The sequence below is a fragment of the Schistocerca cancellata genome, chromosome 2, assembly GCF_023864275.1.
Source record: "Schistocerca cancellata isolate TAMUIC-IGC-003103 chromosome 2, iqSchCanc2.1, whole genome shotgun sequence".
NCBI lineage: Eukaryota > Metazoa > Arthropoda > Insecta > Orthoptera > Acrididae > Schistocerca > Schistocerca cancellata.
Window position 1 is genome coordinate 857,470,743 of NC_064627.1, and position 18,477 is coordinate 857,489,219.

At 37.2% G+C, this 18,477-nt stretch overlaps 1 protein-coding gene across 1 annotated transcript in view; it reads left to right on the forward strand.

Moving 5' to 3' along the window:
• LOC126162792 (ATP-dependent DNA/RNA helicase DHX36-like) overlaps positions 1 to 18,477 on the forward strand; it is a 254,109-nt gene that overhangs the window by 44,732 nt on the left and 190,900 nt on the right. The window contains exon 3 of the mRNA XM_049919511.1: positions 9,616 to 9,671. Coding sequence (XP_049775468.1) covers positions 9,616 to 9,671 — 56 coding nt within the window. The remainder of the gene's footprint in view (positions 1 to 9,615; positions 9,672 to 18,477) is intronic.

Below are 18,477 nucleotides of genomic sequence, written 5' to 3' on the forward strand. Positions count from 1 at the left end.
AGTTGCAAGAAAGATCACTCCTAAAATAGTACTTTAAGTTTCCTGCTTGAATCCAAAAATTACATGAAACCAGGAAATAGCTCAAAGAAGATTGACAGTATGTCTTAAAAATTTGGCATGAAGTGGAAGAATGTTTGTTCAAAGGCAGACCATGTCAAACTTGAATTTGTGGAGATCTGCAGAGAAAAAAGAATTGAAAATGAGATGAAATGTTACAAGAGACATGAAAATTGTCTTGATAAATTCTAGTTTAATATAAACAAAAATCTTCAAATCCATGACCAAATTTCTGAGATTTTGTGCAAATTATTTTAATAATCTCAAAATGGAAATGCTTCTGTTGTGCAAGGCTTTTCTGTAAACTCTGAAATTATAGTTGAAAATCAAACAGAAAAAAAACCCTCATTGCTCAAAAATGCATATATGACTCATTCCAGGATGCAAATGGAGTTGAGAATTTCAACATCGCCAAAAATCTTATGCACTGTTTTTGCAGTGCACTTTTTTGTAGAGAGATGATATGAAGCATAAGGTGAAGAAGGTGAAGGAGAACAGGAGGAACAATTAGTGAACAAATGAAAGCAAGCTGAAATCAAAGAATTATCATTAAAAAGAGCACTTACATTGAGTGAAGCCTCAAAACATTTCAGCAGACACAGAAAATTTAAAGAATGATTTATTCATTTTTATTCTGACAGATTTGCACATTTTTTTACTTTTATCAGCAAGTTAGAATATATATAAATCTGCAAAAACAGAATTTATAATTTTGTTATTTTGTATTTTTTATTGCCTGTAGATCAATATACAATGTTTAATATTTTAAAAATATTTTAATTTGTATCTTTGACTTATACTACTAAAGAAACAATGTATAATTAATTGTGCATAGTCTAATAAAGTTTGGAAAAAGGTCTCAGATTTAATTAAAAAGGTAACATGGATAAAATTTGCCTTGAAAACCCTGGAAAAATCCTTGAATTTGTCCAGTTGGAGACACTGTTCAGGTGTCCACAGTTGAACTTGGGACCCGTAGAGGCAGAATGACATGTCGGGGAGATGATGGTCACTGAGTGACTTATCTTTTGATGTCTTTAGCTCTGAGGATGCCATGCAGTGCCTGTAGAATGGTGACTGCAGCTGACTTGTGTATAGTCCGGCTTGTTGTGAGGCCTGCTTGCAACTTGGGCTTCAATGAAGTGGGTAAATGTGAAAATCTTTTGGCAGTCATTTTAATTGTGCTGGTGTACAACTTCGCCAGCACACCGGTCAGAACTAGGAAACATTTTATCGCAGGTGCTGAACTAAGCACTCCTGTGACAAGAGAAGACAAAGACGTGCCCTACGGTTACGCGCCGATAACACCCGATGGGCAGCGTGCATATAGGCTACTGCTGCCGACTGAGCTGTCTCAATAACTCGGTCTCAGTACCTCAGTATGTCACATTGGGGTTCAGTTTGCATTGCACCTCAGGGGTTCAGTTTGCATTGCACCTCAGTATGTCGCACTGTGTTCTAGTCTTACAGAGTGGTAGTCGTTGCCTTACACTTTAAGGGAACATTAGTCATTGTATGTAGTTTTGATATGGACAAGGTCAAGATTCAAGAATTGGAATGTGTTATTTGATTGCTGTTAACCACAGAACTTCAGACTGAACATCATTGAAGTTAAGTACTCAGTTGGTTCCTGTAATAAAGCGTTTTTTAACCACGTGTACATGTTTTGTTGTTGGGAGAGGAAACCAGCCACCCATCTATCATACTACCCTCTCCTCATCCAGCCAGGAACCACAAAGCATTACAAGAGAGCACAGCCACAACGTTAATAATTCATATTTGTAAAGAAGAGAAACAGATGCATCATGTATACTGTGCCTACATTTAAAAGTCAATAATCTGGAGTAATAAAAGTGGAAAGTCAAGAAAGATAAGTTGATGTTTAAGAGAGTGTATGGTAGGGTTGCAGTTTAGTGTCTTTGCTGCTCAATCTACACACTGAAACAGTAATGAAAAAAGTGAAAGAAACTCTCAGAAAAGAAATAGGGATCAGGTGCTAATTCTAAAACGCAGCAGTACATCCAGAAGAATTATGTGGAAACAAATGCTAAAATTTGCAGGCAGCATAACCCATCTGATTGACTTTAAGGAAGACCAGACCTGGTGAATGACATGTACAGCATACTTTTTGCCGAGTATTGGTTTGGGGAAAGAAAGACTTAAGAGGAGAGTGATGCTGAGAAGTTGAAAAGGAGACAACTGACTTTATGAGGATTAATTTCAGAATGACTCATTGGTAGAAATGATGACAATCTTTTTTCCAGAGGTTTAGCTATGCAGGATGACTGGACCAGGGAAGTTGTTAGCAGTAGATTAGCTCAGAGGAAGGAAAAGCTTTCTTTATTTAAGAGGCCTACTGCTGTCAGATATTGGTTTTTAACCCCACTGTTTGTTCGGGTCTATATGACCAACAATGATTATAATTTTAATATCTCATCATTTAAATACTAAGTTAACTTTATGAAATTCAGTGACTGAAAAATGCATGAGAAATATGTCTGTAATAAATGTTTCAAAATATTTTTAATAGTAGGTCATAAACCTTAATAGTGACATATGTAACTTTCGGATCGTAACCTTTAATGTCAAATATGTTTTAGTATTCAGTTATTTTTTATGTTAATAAGATTATCACTGCTCAAACTGTGATCAGTCAACAAACACTGTGCTTACAACAATGGACCTGATTCTTGCTTTTTCAAACAAATGATTTAACACTTCTCAGTTCTGTGAATCTTTATTGTGTCTGCTCAGTCTGAATTATGACACCATGGCAATTAAATCATTGGCAGATGGTGAGCTGGAAGGGTTCGTAAATTCCAAAAAAGTTGAGTGAGTGTTTTCCAAGTTCGAGGATCATGTCAAGCGTTCTGATTACAGTGATGACAGTCTACAGCCTGTACAAAATGGTGTACAGTCTTTTCTTTGTAAAATGGGTGTACAGAATGACAGTTACACCTGCTAGCACAACATGGCTACCTATCAGCTTCAAATGTCATCAGGGGTGCACCAGGAGCTACCAGGAATGCAACCAAGAGAATCAATTTCATTTGAAGTATTACAGCACTGTTACTTTGTACAGCACACCAAAATGAAATAATAGAAATATCAAATATTGAGGGGCAGTGAGTTTATAGTAAACAGTGGACAGACATTGATGATTTAGAAGCAAAGGTTACTGTCACCATGCAGTTCGTAGCATTTAGATATTGCTGCCATTCAAACAATATTTCCCCAATAAACTGGCAAAATATGGGATCAAAATAAGGACACTGTGTGGCAAAAAATCTTCATACACACTGAAAGCCCAAATTTAACAGGAAAAAAATAAAATAAAATCAGGCAATTTGAGGGTCGTTGCTGATCTCACTTATGAGTTACGAGGTCAGAATATGCCAAGTGACAACTTTTTTACATCAGAGAACAAAGAGGCAGTTATCCCTGAAAAAGAAGTTAACAATGTTAGGAACTATGCTTTAAAATAAGCCAGAGCTTCCAGAAAACATGACCAACAAGGAGGATCATAGCTACTGTGGTCAGTTAATTTCCGAAGAGGAAAAAGAAGGCTGTAATAACGAGAACTGGCACATGCCACCGTAATGATGAAATCAATTATAGGGCTGGTAAGAAGCCAAAAATGATTTTGAATTATGATTCAATGAAAATTGCTGAAGGCGCACTTGATCACCTAACGGATATGCAAGGGTCATTCCATGTCAAGTCACCCAGGCCTTGACACCAACCATGTCAGATTTTGATGAAACTTGGTACAATTACTTCTTTTATCATCCTGAAAGCGCTTGTAAAATTTTTTTGCTCTATCTCTTATAGTTTTCTTTTTAATAAATTTTTAAAGTTTTTAGATTTGGCTTTGTTTCAGCAGTCGGAAATTGTAACTTAAACGTGTCCTCACAACTAAAAAAAATTGTATATTAAAGAATACTCAAGATATCAGTATGAAATTTTGGAATAAGTTTGTATATTATATCTAAATGTTAAAAAAAAATTACCATAAAGATATATTAAATTCTTCCAAATGAAAAAAAATTTATAATTTTTTTATTTTATTTTTTTAGCTAACGGATGTTTAGTTTTACAAAAACTGCAATATCTAGAGTCTCAGACCTGATAGAAAGCTCAAATTTGTTTTAAAATACTCTTAATTGTATAGGCTATTAGATAAAAGAAAAATTATGTTGGCTTTTTAACCTGTTTAATAGTTATCTAATTTTTAAAATAATATTAATTATATTTTAAAAATAAAAAATGCCAAGTGACTTAGACACCGAAAATAAGTTTTTGTCTTCTTGGAGTAACAATGTACACTTGGATTTTGTATTGTTACTCCTGTGTTTTGAAGTAAAAATTATTACAGTGTTAAATAGTGCTTGGATAGTATTTTATTAAGTTTATTCGAACTCTCAGTAAGTACGGTTGCTTAGTTTACAGAGATTCTTTTCCAATATCCTATAAAAGTAACCAGAACAGTAATCAGACCAAAAGTGAAATCAGTATGTCAGATATTCAAACCTGTAGTGTAGGGTTATTTAAAAAATCTGACTGTTTCCAAACAACCTACACACCTTCAAAAAAGTTACAGCCGGTATCAGAATTGAGTGAGGAAGAAAAAGATTTTATCCACTTACGATCTGGAATTAATCTGTGTGAATTTAAGAATATATGTTCACACCACAGCTACTACTTTTTAAATGTTTTTGAAAAGTATCAAACAACATGTGTAGACCCACTAAAAAAACACAAAAAGCCCATCAAAAAATCGTTGAGAAGTGTAGGCTTGGAGCTTTCTAAACAGTTACTGACAAAAAATATTAGCATAAAACCTGGACAAAAGCTTTGCTCAACATGCCGTAACTTTTGTGAGGAAAAATTAAGCTTTGAAGTCAATGAAAGTGAAACAGATGATGAAGTCATGGTTGAATTAGAATCATTGGAATCCAGAAATGAATCCCTCGTACAAACAAACATTGCTGTTGATTATTTAGGTTTAACACCGATAAAGCTTCATGGTTTGTCAGAACAAAGTAAAGGGTCTTATTTTAAAAGGAAGGTTAGCAGTATTGAAAAGACTGCAAAAAAGGCGGTTTCAAAAGCATTAAAATATGATGCACCAAGTTCTGATGATGACGAAGAAGATAAAAGTGTGGTTGAGAAAGCAAAGGATTTTGATGTAATGATTTCTCTTATGAAAGAGAAGATTTCATCTGTTAGGAGGTCTAGAAAAATCCAGATTCTGACCTTGGCTCCAGATTCTTGGACTCGAAATAAAGTGATGGAAGAATTTAATGTAAGTGAGTACATGGTGCGACAAGCTAGAAAACTAAAATCTGAAAAGGGTATTTTGGAAACTCCTGGTCCAAAAAAAGGTAAAACTCTTTCTGAAAATACAGTAAGACTTGTAACAGATTTTTATGAAAAGGATGAAAGTTCCAGAGTGCTACCTGGAACAAAAGACAAAGTAAGTGTTCAAAAAAATGTGTACATGCAAAAAAGACTCATTTTGTGTAACTTGAGAGAACTCTATTATTCTTTCAAATGGGAGAATCCCAAGGTAGAAGTAGGATTTTCAAAATTTTGTTTCTTGAGACCTAAATGGTGTATCCTTGCTGGTGCTGCAGGCACACACACTGTATGTGTATGCAGTATCCACCAGAATGTTAAACTATTACTGGATGCTGTGAAAATTGAAGAATCTTATAAAGACCTAATTAAGATGCTTGTGTGCAACACAGAAAACCAAAACTGCATGCTACATCATTGCGTAAGCTGTCCTGCAAATACTGCGCTAACAGAGTGCTTAACTGAAAAACTAAGTAAAGATTATGATTTAGAAGAAGAAATTGTAATCAGTCAGTGGGTTAACACAGACAGGGCAGAAATGATCAAACAGTCTATCAGTGTTGAAGACTACATTTCTTTATTGGTTAGGTCATTGGAAAAGCTCACCCCACACTCGTTTATAGCAAAATCCCAATCAACAGCGTTTAAAAGATTGAAAGAAGACCCACCACCCAAAACAGCAATTATTGTGATGGATTTCAGTGAAAATTATTCCTTTGTTATACAGAATGAGATCCAAAGTTACCACTGGAATAGAGGTGGTTGTACTCTACACCCAGTTGGAGTTTTTCTAAGAAATGAGGAAAACAATGTTTTTGTTTCCAACCACTGTTTTATTAGTGATGACCAAGAACATGACACTGGTTTTGTTAACTTTGTACAAAAAGAAATTACAAAGTGGCTGTCATTACATCATACTGACATTGACTCAGTTCACTACTTTACAGATGGTTGTGCTGGGCAGTACAAAAACAGAAACAGTTTTAAAAATTTGACTGAACACTTGAGAGACTTTAATTTGAAGGCCCAACACTCTTTTTTTGCAACAAGTCATGGGAAGTCAATTTGTGATGGCCTAGGAGGAACTATTAAAAGAATTTTAAGGAAAGCCAGTCTACAGCTTTCAGACAAAGAACAAATAATGACAGCAATCGATGTGTATAAGTTTTGTGAAAAAAATATTGAAAACATTCATTTTCACTTTATTGACAAAAAAGAAGCTGATTTGCTACGGTTAAAACTAGAAAAAGTTTTTCAGCAACCCGAACCATTCCTGGAACTAGAAGTTTTCATAACTTCAAACCACTTCCAACAAACAACCTTGAAATTAGAAGGACTACAAATAGTGTAAAACCCTCCTTAGTCTTTTCTTTCCATTCTTCTTCTGATTGGGTTCGTGTTGAACCATCCATAAATTGCTATGTGGCTGCAAATTATGATGGTAACTGGTACTTTGGACTGGTAAAAACAATATTCAATGATGAAGAAGATGCAGAAATTCTATTTCTACATCCTTCAGGACCCGCTGCATCATTTTATTGGCCTGAAAGAGAAGATTCCTGCATAGTGCCTTTGGAGCACATAGTCTGTGTAGTAGACGCACCTCAATCAAGCGGCACTGGGAGAATGTATTACTTCAAAAAAGACTGTATCAAAAGAACTGAAAGCTCTTGGATGAAGTGGAAAAACAGTTTGAATCAGCATTAATGTCTATTAAAAAGACAAAATTACTCAAAAAATTCAATGTTTCAAGCAATCAGTTGGGTTATACATAAGTGTCGTAAGTAAACTATCTTTGTACATAATTCTAATGTAATCTACTATAATTAATAAACATGTTAAAAAGCTATCATTATTTTTGTTTTATCAAGTAGCCTATATGTTTAAGAGTAAATTAAAACAAATTTGAGCATTCTATCAGGTCTGAGACTTGAGATACTGCAATTCTTATAAAACAAAACATCCGTTAAAAAAAAAAAAAAAGAAAAAAATACATATTTTTTTCATAGAAAATATTAATATATTTTAATAGCATCATTTTTATCTTCAAATATATATAATAAATAAACTTGCTGCAAAAATTCATCATGTTATCTAAAAGAGTTTTTAAGATAAGCAAATTTAAAGTTTTGAATACAAATTAAACTGACCATTTACGAAGGTTCAGAAAACGCAAAACATAAAAACTTTAAAAATTTATTTAAAAAAAACTGTAAGAGATACAGCAAAAAAAAATTGCAGGTGTTGTCAGGATGGTATTAGAACCATTTGAGCCAAATTTCATGAAAATCTAAGGAGGTGGGTGTAAAATTTATTTTTTATTGGGTGATTTGATATGGAATGACCCGCAAATGAAAAACCAGGAAGTTGTCAATAATGGTTTCCCCACAATAATGTTGATTTTCTGCTTATAATGTCTTGTAGACTTTGACACTAATTGGAGTGCAAGAAAATTGACTAGAAGGAGAATATTCTTGGAGGAACATGTGAATTAACTCATACCAGAACACATTGCATCAAGGACATATTTCCTAAGAACGGAAAATTCTCTGAGAATGGTCAGGATCCAAAACAATGAAGATGTGGTGGATGTGTCAAAATCAGTAACAACAAGAAAACCTACACTATGCACATTACATCTTTTTCTGCAATGACAATAAAGAAAACTTACTTGTTTTCAAAAAGCACTGAATAAAGTTAGGAAATACATGTTAATATTTTCAAAGCTGGCTGTGTTGGAAACTGTTATTTCATATTTATACACTATGCACATTACATCTTTTTCTGCAATGACAATAAAGAAAACTTACTTGTTTTCAAAAAGCACTGAATAAAGTTAGGAAATACATGTTAATATTTTCAAAGCTGGCTGTGTTGGAAACTGTTATTTCATATTTATGAGTTTATTGATATATATACGTAACTGCTTGCACCCATACTAAAAGAAGGAAGAAAACAATAACAGAAGAATTCTAAGAAGAACGCCTTATTGAGAACTGTTATTTCTTATTTACCCTATGTGAATATTAAAATAAGAAATTTTTAAAATAAAGTTCTGTTGGTTTTTATTATTGTTATTATTATTATTATTATTATTATTATTGTTGTTGTTGTTGTTGTTGTTATTTTCAACAACTATATGAAAATTACGTGTTAGTAGAATATTTTTGCAATAGATGGGTTAATTGATGTATAAGTTTGTGCAATTGAATATGGAGCAAGGCAATACATAGAAGTGAAATGTGGGCCGTGGTAAAGTGAGAGAAAAAGAAACTGGAAGCATTGAAAATATAATTTATTGAAGTAAATCAAAATTTAAGTGGTCAGGTAAAATACATACTGAGGAAACACTAAAAAAGAACAGATGAGGAAGTAATTCTATGAAACTCCCCTGTGAGCAGCAGCTCCTCCCTCATCTCTGAACTGAAGAAGGCACAGTTCTTATTTCCTCCACACCTATATCGCCCCCCCCCCCCCCCCCAATTTTCCATTTTGTCTTCACAACAGGTGGGTCCCTTTTCTCTTAGCATCTGAGTGAGTTGCCCTTCCTTTTAACATCGCCCAGCCTGTTCCTCTCCACTCATATTTCTGAAAGCTAGGATAGTGCGCATATTTTTATATGTGCCTTTTGGCAGTACCTAAAATTTACCTTCTGTAGATATTGGCCAGCTACTCTGTCTCATAATTTTGATGGGACATATTAGTGGGACATCTGCTATGGCATCTTGGAATAATTAACTTTGTTTTTGAGAGGGAGGAAAATAGTAGATGAAAAAAAAAATGCAAAACAAAACAAATCATAGTTGATGTTGAATGTAGTAGTTACATAGGGATAAAATAATCAGCACACAATAGGAAAAACTGGAGGTTGGCACAAACTTATCAAAACTCTGATGATAACTTTAATAAATAATAAGTATTAAATGAGTAACAGATAAACTTATCATCTGTTGATGAAATTGTTCTGTTTTTGCAGTCAGCGCTAGCTGCTACTGTGGTGCTCATTTCTTTCATTTGAGATACATATATTAGGCTGTTATGTTGTTATTGAAATTATAAATAGAAATAGGAATTTTAGTTGAGGATTCATCAGTAGATTTTGTTGAATATTTCAGAAATAACAGAAAATATTTTGTCATGTTTCACTCAAATGTCAAATAAGATTCATGTTGTTATTCCTGTGCAAATAATTCTTCACAGGTTTGTACTACAGGGATCTGCACAAGAGGAAGAGATTGGAAGAAAAGTTATTGGTGGTAAGTGAACCTTGTTTTTCTAATATTCTCAGTTCTGGTTTCTTATATGTTTGTTTTATGTAGGAAAGCGTTGACATTGTGTCAGTTATACATTATTACGTCTGTGTTTTTCCTCTCACTCTTTCTTAATGGCCCTCTATGTCTGTATATTCTTAATGCAAAAATATAGCTAAGAGAAACATGATTGATGTATATATTTCTTTACATGTTTGAACTTTTTTTTAAGTACATAACACAGGCCAATGAAAAATTTTTTTTTGAAAAACTTCTTTTTACTTTGATAGCTGATCTTTATAGATTTGTATGAGCTGAATCAAAATCTGGCCTTAGTTTTTTTGGATCACCCATAGTTTTTGTGCAACATGCTTTTTATTATATAGTATAAAATTCCTATGCTAAATAGTAAACAGGGAAATTAATTAAATGCTTTGTTACAACATAAGCATGGTTTGTATTTACAGTAAGCTACTTAAAACAATACTGTGTGTCAATAGAGGTTTCACTCAGCTGGAATTGGTTTGTATTTTCTTTCTCTTTTTTTCTTTGAAGCTTCTTGTGTAGCTTTTTCTGGATGGATATGTGTGTGTGTGCGCGAGTGTATACCTGTCCTTTTTCCCTCCTAAGGTAAGTCTTTCCGCTCCCGGGATTGGAATGACTCCTTACCCTCTCCCTTAAAACCCACATCCTTTCGTCTTTCCCTCTCCTTCCCTCTTTCCTGATGAAGCAACCGTTGATTGCGAAAGCTCGAATTTTGTGTGTATGTTTGTGTTTGTTTGTGTGTCTATCAATATGCCAACACTTTCGTTTGGTAAGTCACATCATCTTTGTTTTTAGATATATTTTTCTACGATGAGTTACTTGCTGAACTTCTCAGTGAAGTGACCAACAGTTGTCCCCCATCATGTTGGTGTTCCAATGGCCTTGGTAGTGTTTTTCCATCACATTAATGTTCTGGTAAAAATGCTCTCCTTGCTCCTCACTAACATCTCCCATATTGTCTGGGAGGTAATCAAGGTGACTGTTCAAAAAGTGAACTTTCAGGCTCAGTAAACATCCTAAAGTTTTAAACGTTTATAGCATTGTAGCTATTATGGAAACACATTCTGGGTATTTTTCATGTCCTGAGAACTTTGTAACGACTTGCTTGAATGATACCCAGCCTTCTTTCTCATTTAAGGTCATTGTGGATTCAAAGTTAACATTAAACATCAATTTTCTAATGTCAGGTCCAACAAAGATGCCTTCTTTTAGTTTAGCTTCTGAAAGGTGCGGACAGAGATACTTAAAACATGGTCCATCTTTAGGCAAAGCCTTTACAAACTTTTTCATTAGGCCTAACTTTATATGTAGAGGTTGTAGGAGTACGTTTTTTGGATCTACAAAGTTTTTGCGAAGAATGTTCTTCTCACCAGGTTTTAAAGATTCCCTCACAGGCCATTTCTTTCTGCACCAGTGTGGATGCCTAGCCCTACTATCCTATTCACACAAGAAATGTGGAAATTTGGTAAAGCCACCTTGCTGACCAAGGAGCATGCATGTTACTTTTAGATCGCCACATATCATCCAACCATGAGCAGTGTAGCTTATTTCTAGGTTTTCATAGATTTTTTTCATATGTACAGGATGTCCAACAGGTATAGACTGTAACGGAACATATTAAAGGCTTTACTGTACCGAAGTATGTGATACCCTCCAAATTCAACCAGTTTAACGAGTATTTATGATTATAGAAAAGTTATTGTGTATGTTAACAATGATTGCATAACATGTCTGCATAAACAGTCAAACCATTAAATTTACTGAGTAACTGACCCACACAAAAGTTTATATCACTTGATCACTGGTACAGCAAATGTCATCATGTAAAAACACTAAGTTCATCTTAAATAATTAATATGAAGTACGAAAAATAGTGGCCAACTTAGGTATTTTGGATCTCCTTAAATAAAAATCACCCAGTGAAACCTATTTGTTCACTAGGAGCGTTTTTACTCAGTATTCACGTAATCAATCCTATTTTAGACGAAAACCAATGTAATTCTTAATAATTCATGTTATTTACTTATTTATGCAAATTAGAGAAGTCAATTGACAAACTTCTAAAAAACGGCCTTTTTGTAACAAAGAATTATTCTGTCAAGTCAACAAATCTGTCTGTCATTTTAATAACATGTTAAATTATGTCACTCGATGCAAATTAATAACTTTTCTGCACAAATTATGATAACAGATGTACATGTGACTTGTAAACTATATCTCTTTTTAGTAGTTCTTTGACAATGTTATAAATACAAGCAGCAAGAACGGTCGGGAGGCAGTCGAAATGTCACTTTGGTAAAGTGTGTTTGTGTGTTATTGCTTGAGGTGGATAAACAATGCAAAGAACATGTAACGGAAATACTACTTTGTGTTGTGTCATGGTCTTTGGTGGACAGTGGAATTAAGATGGCCGCCAGAGTAATAAATATTTGAAGTTTACATATTTGTTGGTTTCGCTCGTTCTTTATCATCAAAAGCATATAAAAAACACGGGACCTCATGTTTTTAACCCTAGACAACCAGATTTAGAGCCAGCATCAGCATCGAGACACAGCAGTGATCCAGCAAGTAGCAGCGATTACCACAACACAATGCATTTTAATGGCGCCAACCTAACATCAAGTGCTAACAAGCTCCGTAAATGGGAGTGAAATAGTGCGATTATAGCAATTAGCTATATCTACGACCAGGCGACCATTACAAGACGCACACATGTTACCATTGTGTAATAAAACAGCCTTTAAACTAGTTTTGGATGAATCAATAAACAGTCTCCAGTCTTCCTTTTGTATTCAATACCAAACTCATTCATCAGACTGGGAATGTCTGAGCAGTACACTAAATCACCTTCTTGTTGAAAAAACTTGGAAAATTACTGCTGTCTCTTTCTATACATGTAAATGCTGACTCCAACTGCCCATAAGTTCTTTTCTTTTAATCTAGAGCCAAGCAATTCAGATTTTGCTTTCGTTAAGGCCAGATCTCTAACCAAATTGTTAAGCTCAGTCTGAGTAAACAATTTGGGCTCTAGACTTTCTGTATTACAATGACCATGGTCCATGTAAATCACACTGTACATCAGAAAATACTTCTGTTGGAATAGAATTTAAATCATCTGGTGGTTCAGGAACCAGCAAATTACACCATGCCCTACTGGTCAGATGGAAGACGGAAGGTTAGGGTAGCTTATTACTGTATTGTTTTTCGAATTATGACCAGTAATATCAACACTGCAAAAGTAGAAATCATCGTAATGATTTCTTGGCTCCCTCCATGTCATAGGAACAGCAAATCTAAAGGCTTTTCCCCCCTTTTTGGTCCATTTTCTCAGATCTGTGACACACACATAACATACCTTATGCGGTGCCCAAGATTTATCTTGATCACCAAGTTTAGATCCAAAGTATGAGAGATAAACCTTTTTCACAAAGTCTGTAATGTTTCTTTGATGTTTTTTAATCACAAATTCACCACAAATATAACAAAAACTGTCGGCAGAGTTTTTACAACCACGATTGGACATTGTACTGAGCACATGTACAGGAAACGGGAAATTGAGGTTAGGTTGACAGTAAACAAAACACCATCTGTTGACACAAAAATAGAATTTACCTTTTTTTGCCAGCAAATGTTTTTCAGCAGTGCTACCAATGGCATCCACATTCATTACACCTTCTTTTAAATTATTTTAACTGTATAAAAGCTGTTAAATTCTCTAAGAAATCACTTACTTCAATAAATTTAACTGTAAAATGTGACGAATTGGTGGGTGATAGTTTGTTAAGTATCATATTTGGATTTTCCATTGTTGGCCTGTGTAATTCATCATCATCTTTATCATTTTGTAGCTCCAGTTTCCTTGATGTATTGTACAAATGCTCATCATCTCCTGTCTTCATAGATCTTCCTTTCCTATACATTTGTTGTGCACTTTGGCCACTTGTTTTGGATAAGTCAACTGCACCTTTGTTATCACAATGAAGCTGTACAGGGTCACTTTCAGGGCAAGGGGGCTTCCTTTTCTAACCTCTGTAGTCACAGTGCCTGTTACAAGCTGAGGCCAGGGTATTCACCTTCAATAGTTGATAAAGCTACTATGGGTTGTTTCGTACTGTTACGGGGAATAACAACTCTTTGTGATTTAAACAGAAAACCAGTGACTGTCTTATTGTCCTCTTTCTCTCCTCTTCAGTGTGCATCACCATATCCTGTCATGTTTTGATTTTCTTCTTCAGAAAATTGCAACTCGAAGTTCTTAGTCGGCTTCAAGTATCTCATTATTCTTTTAACTACCTGCCTGTGAGGCATGCCTGGATCATTGTTGAAGCGACTTACAATTGCAGTAGCATATGCGAGATGAGGTCTGGTTCCCAGGTGTGCTCATATCAAGCTACCTACAGCTTCTCTTCAGGGCATATTTCTCATGGCTTTTCTCTCTCTGTCTGTCTTGTGGCTCATATAATGTGTAAGTAGTTGACTGATGGCCAAAGGTGTTGAAACTGGATTGCAGTCCTCAGTGTAATGTTCATTTAATATTTTTTCTATATAATGAGATTGATCCATCCATAACAGGGACCAATGACCAAGCTGTTTGGACCCTTCTTAGTTTCCACCCTTTGTCTGTGCAGATCCTTTAATACTAGCCATACTTTGCACATAAAGGTGTTCCCTTGCAGATTCTTTTTAGTCTTAAAATCTGTTTGGTTTCTATTGGGTTTATATCTGAAAGTAAACTTGCCCTTTCATATGTCTGATTTTTGGTATATGACTGCAATTCTTCTTTAATTGGTTGAATAAAGTTGTGTGATTCTTTACTTTGTAAAGCTTCTTCTACTGATGATGTATCTGAGTTCTCTGTCACTGTAGAGTAGTAGGTCACATAATCATTCATTTTTATTGGTTTCAGGATTCTCGATGATCTTCTGAACGTTTGACTTTGTTGTGAGGAGTCAGAGATTTTTTTGCATCTGATGAATGTTGTGAACTGCTTTGATCAGATACAAAACATCTTGAGTCATCATACTCCTCATCTGTAATAGGTTAATATTCAACTACTGCTTCATTGTGGGAATAATTATTGGCTCCTGAAACTTCTTAGATGCTGTTGTATCATATTCTGTTTGAACAATATTTTCTTTAAATGTTACATCTCTCGCTCTTATTAATTTTTGTTGGATGGTCGAAATAAGTGACATGCTTTGCTTTGTTCACAGTATCCTGCAAGTATGCATTTAGTGCTCTTCTTATCCCTTTTATGTCTGCTTGTTTTAGGTACAGGAATGAAGGCCTTACTGCCAAATACTTTTAAATGCCAAAGGTTCGATTTTCTTCCAGTAAACACTTCTTCTGGTGTCATCTCCTTTAAAGATTTTGTAGGTCATTTATTAATGAAGTACACAGCTGTAGAGCCCTCTGCGGGCTTGCTGCTCTTTGGTGGGTTCATGGTTAGCTACCACGGACCTCCAGCCTTTGCAGCATCTTTTCCCTTCCGTGCTGCATGTCTATCCTCTTACTATTCCTTTTCCTCTCCCTTGGGGAACCCGTGTGGGGTGTTTTTGGAAATGTGTTCTGCATTTTCAGTAGCTGACATAAGGACAGCCTCACCGCTGTTTTTTGTTCCTTTTTTCCTTCCTTCATTTACCTACTCCTATCCTTCCTCTGCTTCAGTGTTTGAGGCTCCTCATTCTCTTCCTCCTCCCCATGCATTCCTGAAGGCCGGCCCACACGTCTAACGTGTAACAGGTAACTGGGTAACACGTAATTCCTAGCCCTGGGTCAATGTAGGTTTGCACGTACCTCCTGGTACATGCCAAGCCTAGGGAGCGTGATTGCCTGAGCTGCTACCTTCCCAAATTGCCGATTAGTTCCTGTGTCAGGTATTTGGGAGATGTGACGTGAGGTGTGAACAATCACTTAGGGCAGGTGAGCCCCTCTCTGAGGAGGGGGGGGGGGGGGGCAATTGGAAGGAGTGCACTATCAGACACACTGGCAATCATGGGGGATTTTTTTCTCACAATGAGCCATTCATCATCTTTGCAATCCATGTCTACCAAACATAAACGGAATGGAGCTCCCGATTCAAAGACCCTCCCAGCTGCACCACAGTTCTTTGTGGTTTCTGGTTTCGTCTACCGAAGATGGTCAGTCCATCATAGCGGTAAATCCATTTCTTATTCAGAAAGGTGTTGATGCAATTGCTGGCCTTGTGAAATCCTGCTCTCGTTTATGGAATGACACTTTGCTTTTGGAGACTACTTCCGATTCTCAAGCACAACAACTGCTTGCCGCTTCACTTCTCCACGGCTATCCTGTTTGTGTTGAGGCCCTTAGAACTTTGAATTCTTCCCATGGTGTTATTTACACTAGGCTTCCTGATGGTTTGGCTGAGGCAGAAATCCGAACATACCTCTCTGACCAGTGTGTCATTGCCATCCAGTGGGTGATGAAAGAGATAGATGGATCCTTAGTGCCCATATGCACTCTTTTTCTCACCTTTGATAGAGTAGTGCTTCCATCCAAGATCCAAGAGGCTATAGAGTTATCATGACCATACATTCTGAACCCAATGCGCTGCTGCCAGTGCCATCATTTCAACCACACTTGAATGTCTTGTCAACTCCCAGTCAAATGTGTAACATATGGTAGAGATGTGCACAAGGGCAGTTGTCTGCCTCCTCCTCCCCGCTGTAAAAACTGCAATGGCGATCATGCTGCATCCTCTCAAGATTGTCCTGTGTATCTCATTGAGCAGGCTGTTCAGGAGATACGGCAAAAGAAAAAGTGCCTTGCCCTGTCACTCGCAAGTTACTGGCTAGTCGCATTCTTCCATCTGGCACATACAGTACTGTTCTTGCTACATCTCACTCCATAGAAGACATGGTCACACAGAGATGCGACCTCAAATTCAGCATTGCAGTTGTGAAATCGCCCAGTGTCATTGTAGCATCGCTGTTTCCTCGTCCAGCTGTGCAAGAAGCCACCAAACAGTCGCCTCCCAGGGCAAAGTCACCTGCTACACAACCAGCAGGCCGGAAAGGACAGAAGGAATGCCCCCATGAAGACTTCTTATGTCCCTCCAGCCAACAAACATCTGAGTTTTCATCTGCCAACCAGAAAGGCTCGAAGAAGCCAAATGATCTCCTTCACTGACTCAGAGATCCTCATCGATGGTGTTGCCACGTGATGCCCTCGCCCAGCCGACCTCCCTGTCGCTGGTGCGTACCACCTGCCATTTTTCTGCCCTGGACTCTGCAGATCAACAGAGGGAGAATGGCGACGTCTCTGTAGATCTGATGGTGCAGGATTCTCCGGCCTGTGCGCCCTGTAGCAGTGAGTCTTTGAAGGCTGGCATTCGGGTGCCACTGAGGTGCACCCCTTCTCTTTCCTCATTATCACCCTCCTCCAGTGGAACATTTGTGGCGTTCAGTTAAACAAAGAGGATTTATGGCTGCTCTTAGAATCGCAGCATCTGATTTTTCCGTGGGTCCAGGAAACAAAATTGCATTCTCATGATGCCTTTGAGCTCTCGCATTTCTTCCCAGTCCGTTTTGAACTTCCCCCTTAGGATGGCAACCCATCTCATGAGGGAGTCATGCTGTTCATACGGGATGATGATCATAGCCAACCCATTGCCCTGTCTACCCATCTACAAGCTGTTGTAGTTCACCTTTTCCTTCCTCACTTTACCTTTTCCCTTTGTACCATTTACATCCCTCCATCATTTGATGTCACCAGGGGAGACTTCTTCCAGCTTATTTGGCAGCTACCTCACCTCTTTTTGCTGCTCAGTGACTTTAATGCACACTGTCCCCTTTGGGGTTATCCCAGAACCTGTCCAAGAGGTGTCCTCTTGGCTGACCTCATCAATCAGCTTAACCTCCTCTGCCTTAACACAGGAGCACCCATGTTTCTTTCAGACTCAGCGCATGCCTATTCCCATTTGAACCTATCCTTCTGCACTGCCCAGCTTGCCCACTGTCTCGAGTAGTCCGTTCTGTCTGACACATACTCGAGTAACCATTTCTGTATGCTATGCATTTGCTGACTCGTACCACACCTACGTGCACACCCAAATGGCAGCTTACTAAGGCCAACTGGAGGCTTTATTCCTTCTTGGCAACCTTTGAAGAACAAAATTTCCCCAGATGTGATGACCAGGTGGAATATCTCACAAACATTATCCTTACTGCTGCAGAACGTTCCATTCCTTGCACTTCTTCTTCACCACACCGTGTCCCAGTCCCTTGGTGGACTGAGGCATGCCGTGACACAGTTCGCGCACGGAGACATGCTCTCCATGTTTTTAACTGTCATCCTGTGACGGCAAAGTGCATTCATTGTAAACAGTTGTATACACAGTGTCGTCGCGTTCTTCGGGATAGCAAAAAAGCTAGGTGGATTTCATTGTTCTTTTAACAGATACATTCCCTCTTCCATTATGTGGGCCAACCTCTGATGGCTCTCTGGGACCAAGGTCCATTCCCCAGTTTTCGGTCGGACAGTAGCAGATGATGTCATAGGACCCTACTGCTATCTCCAACACCTTGGGCCGCCATTTTGCGAACATTTCGAGCTCCTCCCGCTATCACCTTGCCTTCCTTCCTCGGAAACGAGCAGAGGAGGCGTGAGTGCTACAATGCCGCCTTTACTCTGAGGGAGCTAGATCATGTTCTCATTTTACCCCGATACTCCGCCCAAGGGCCAGACGATGTTCACATTCATATGTTGCAGCACGTTTCTCGTGGCAAACCACATCAAACCAGTCAGA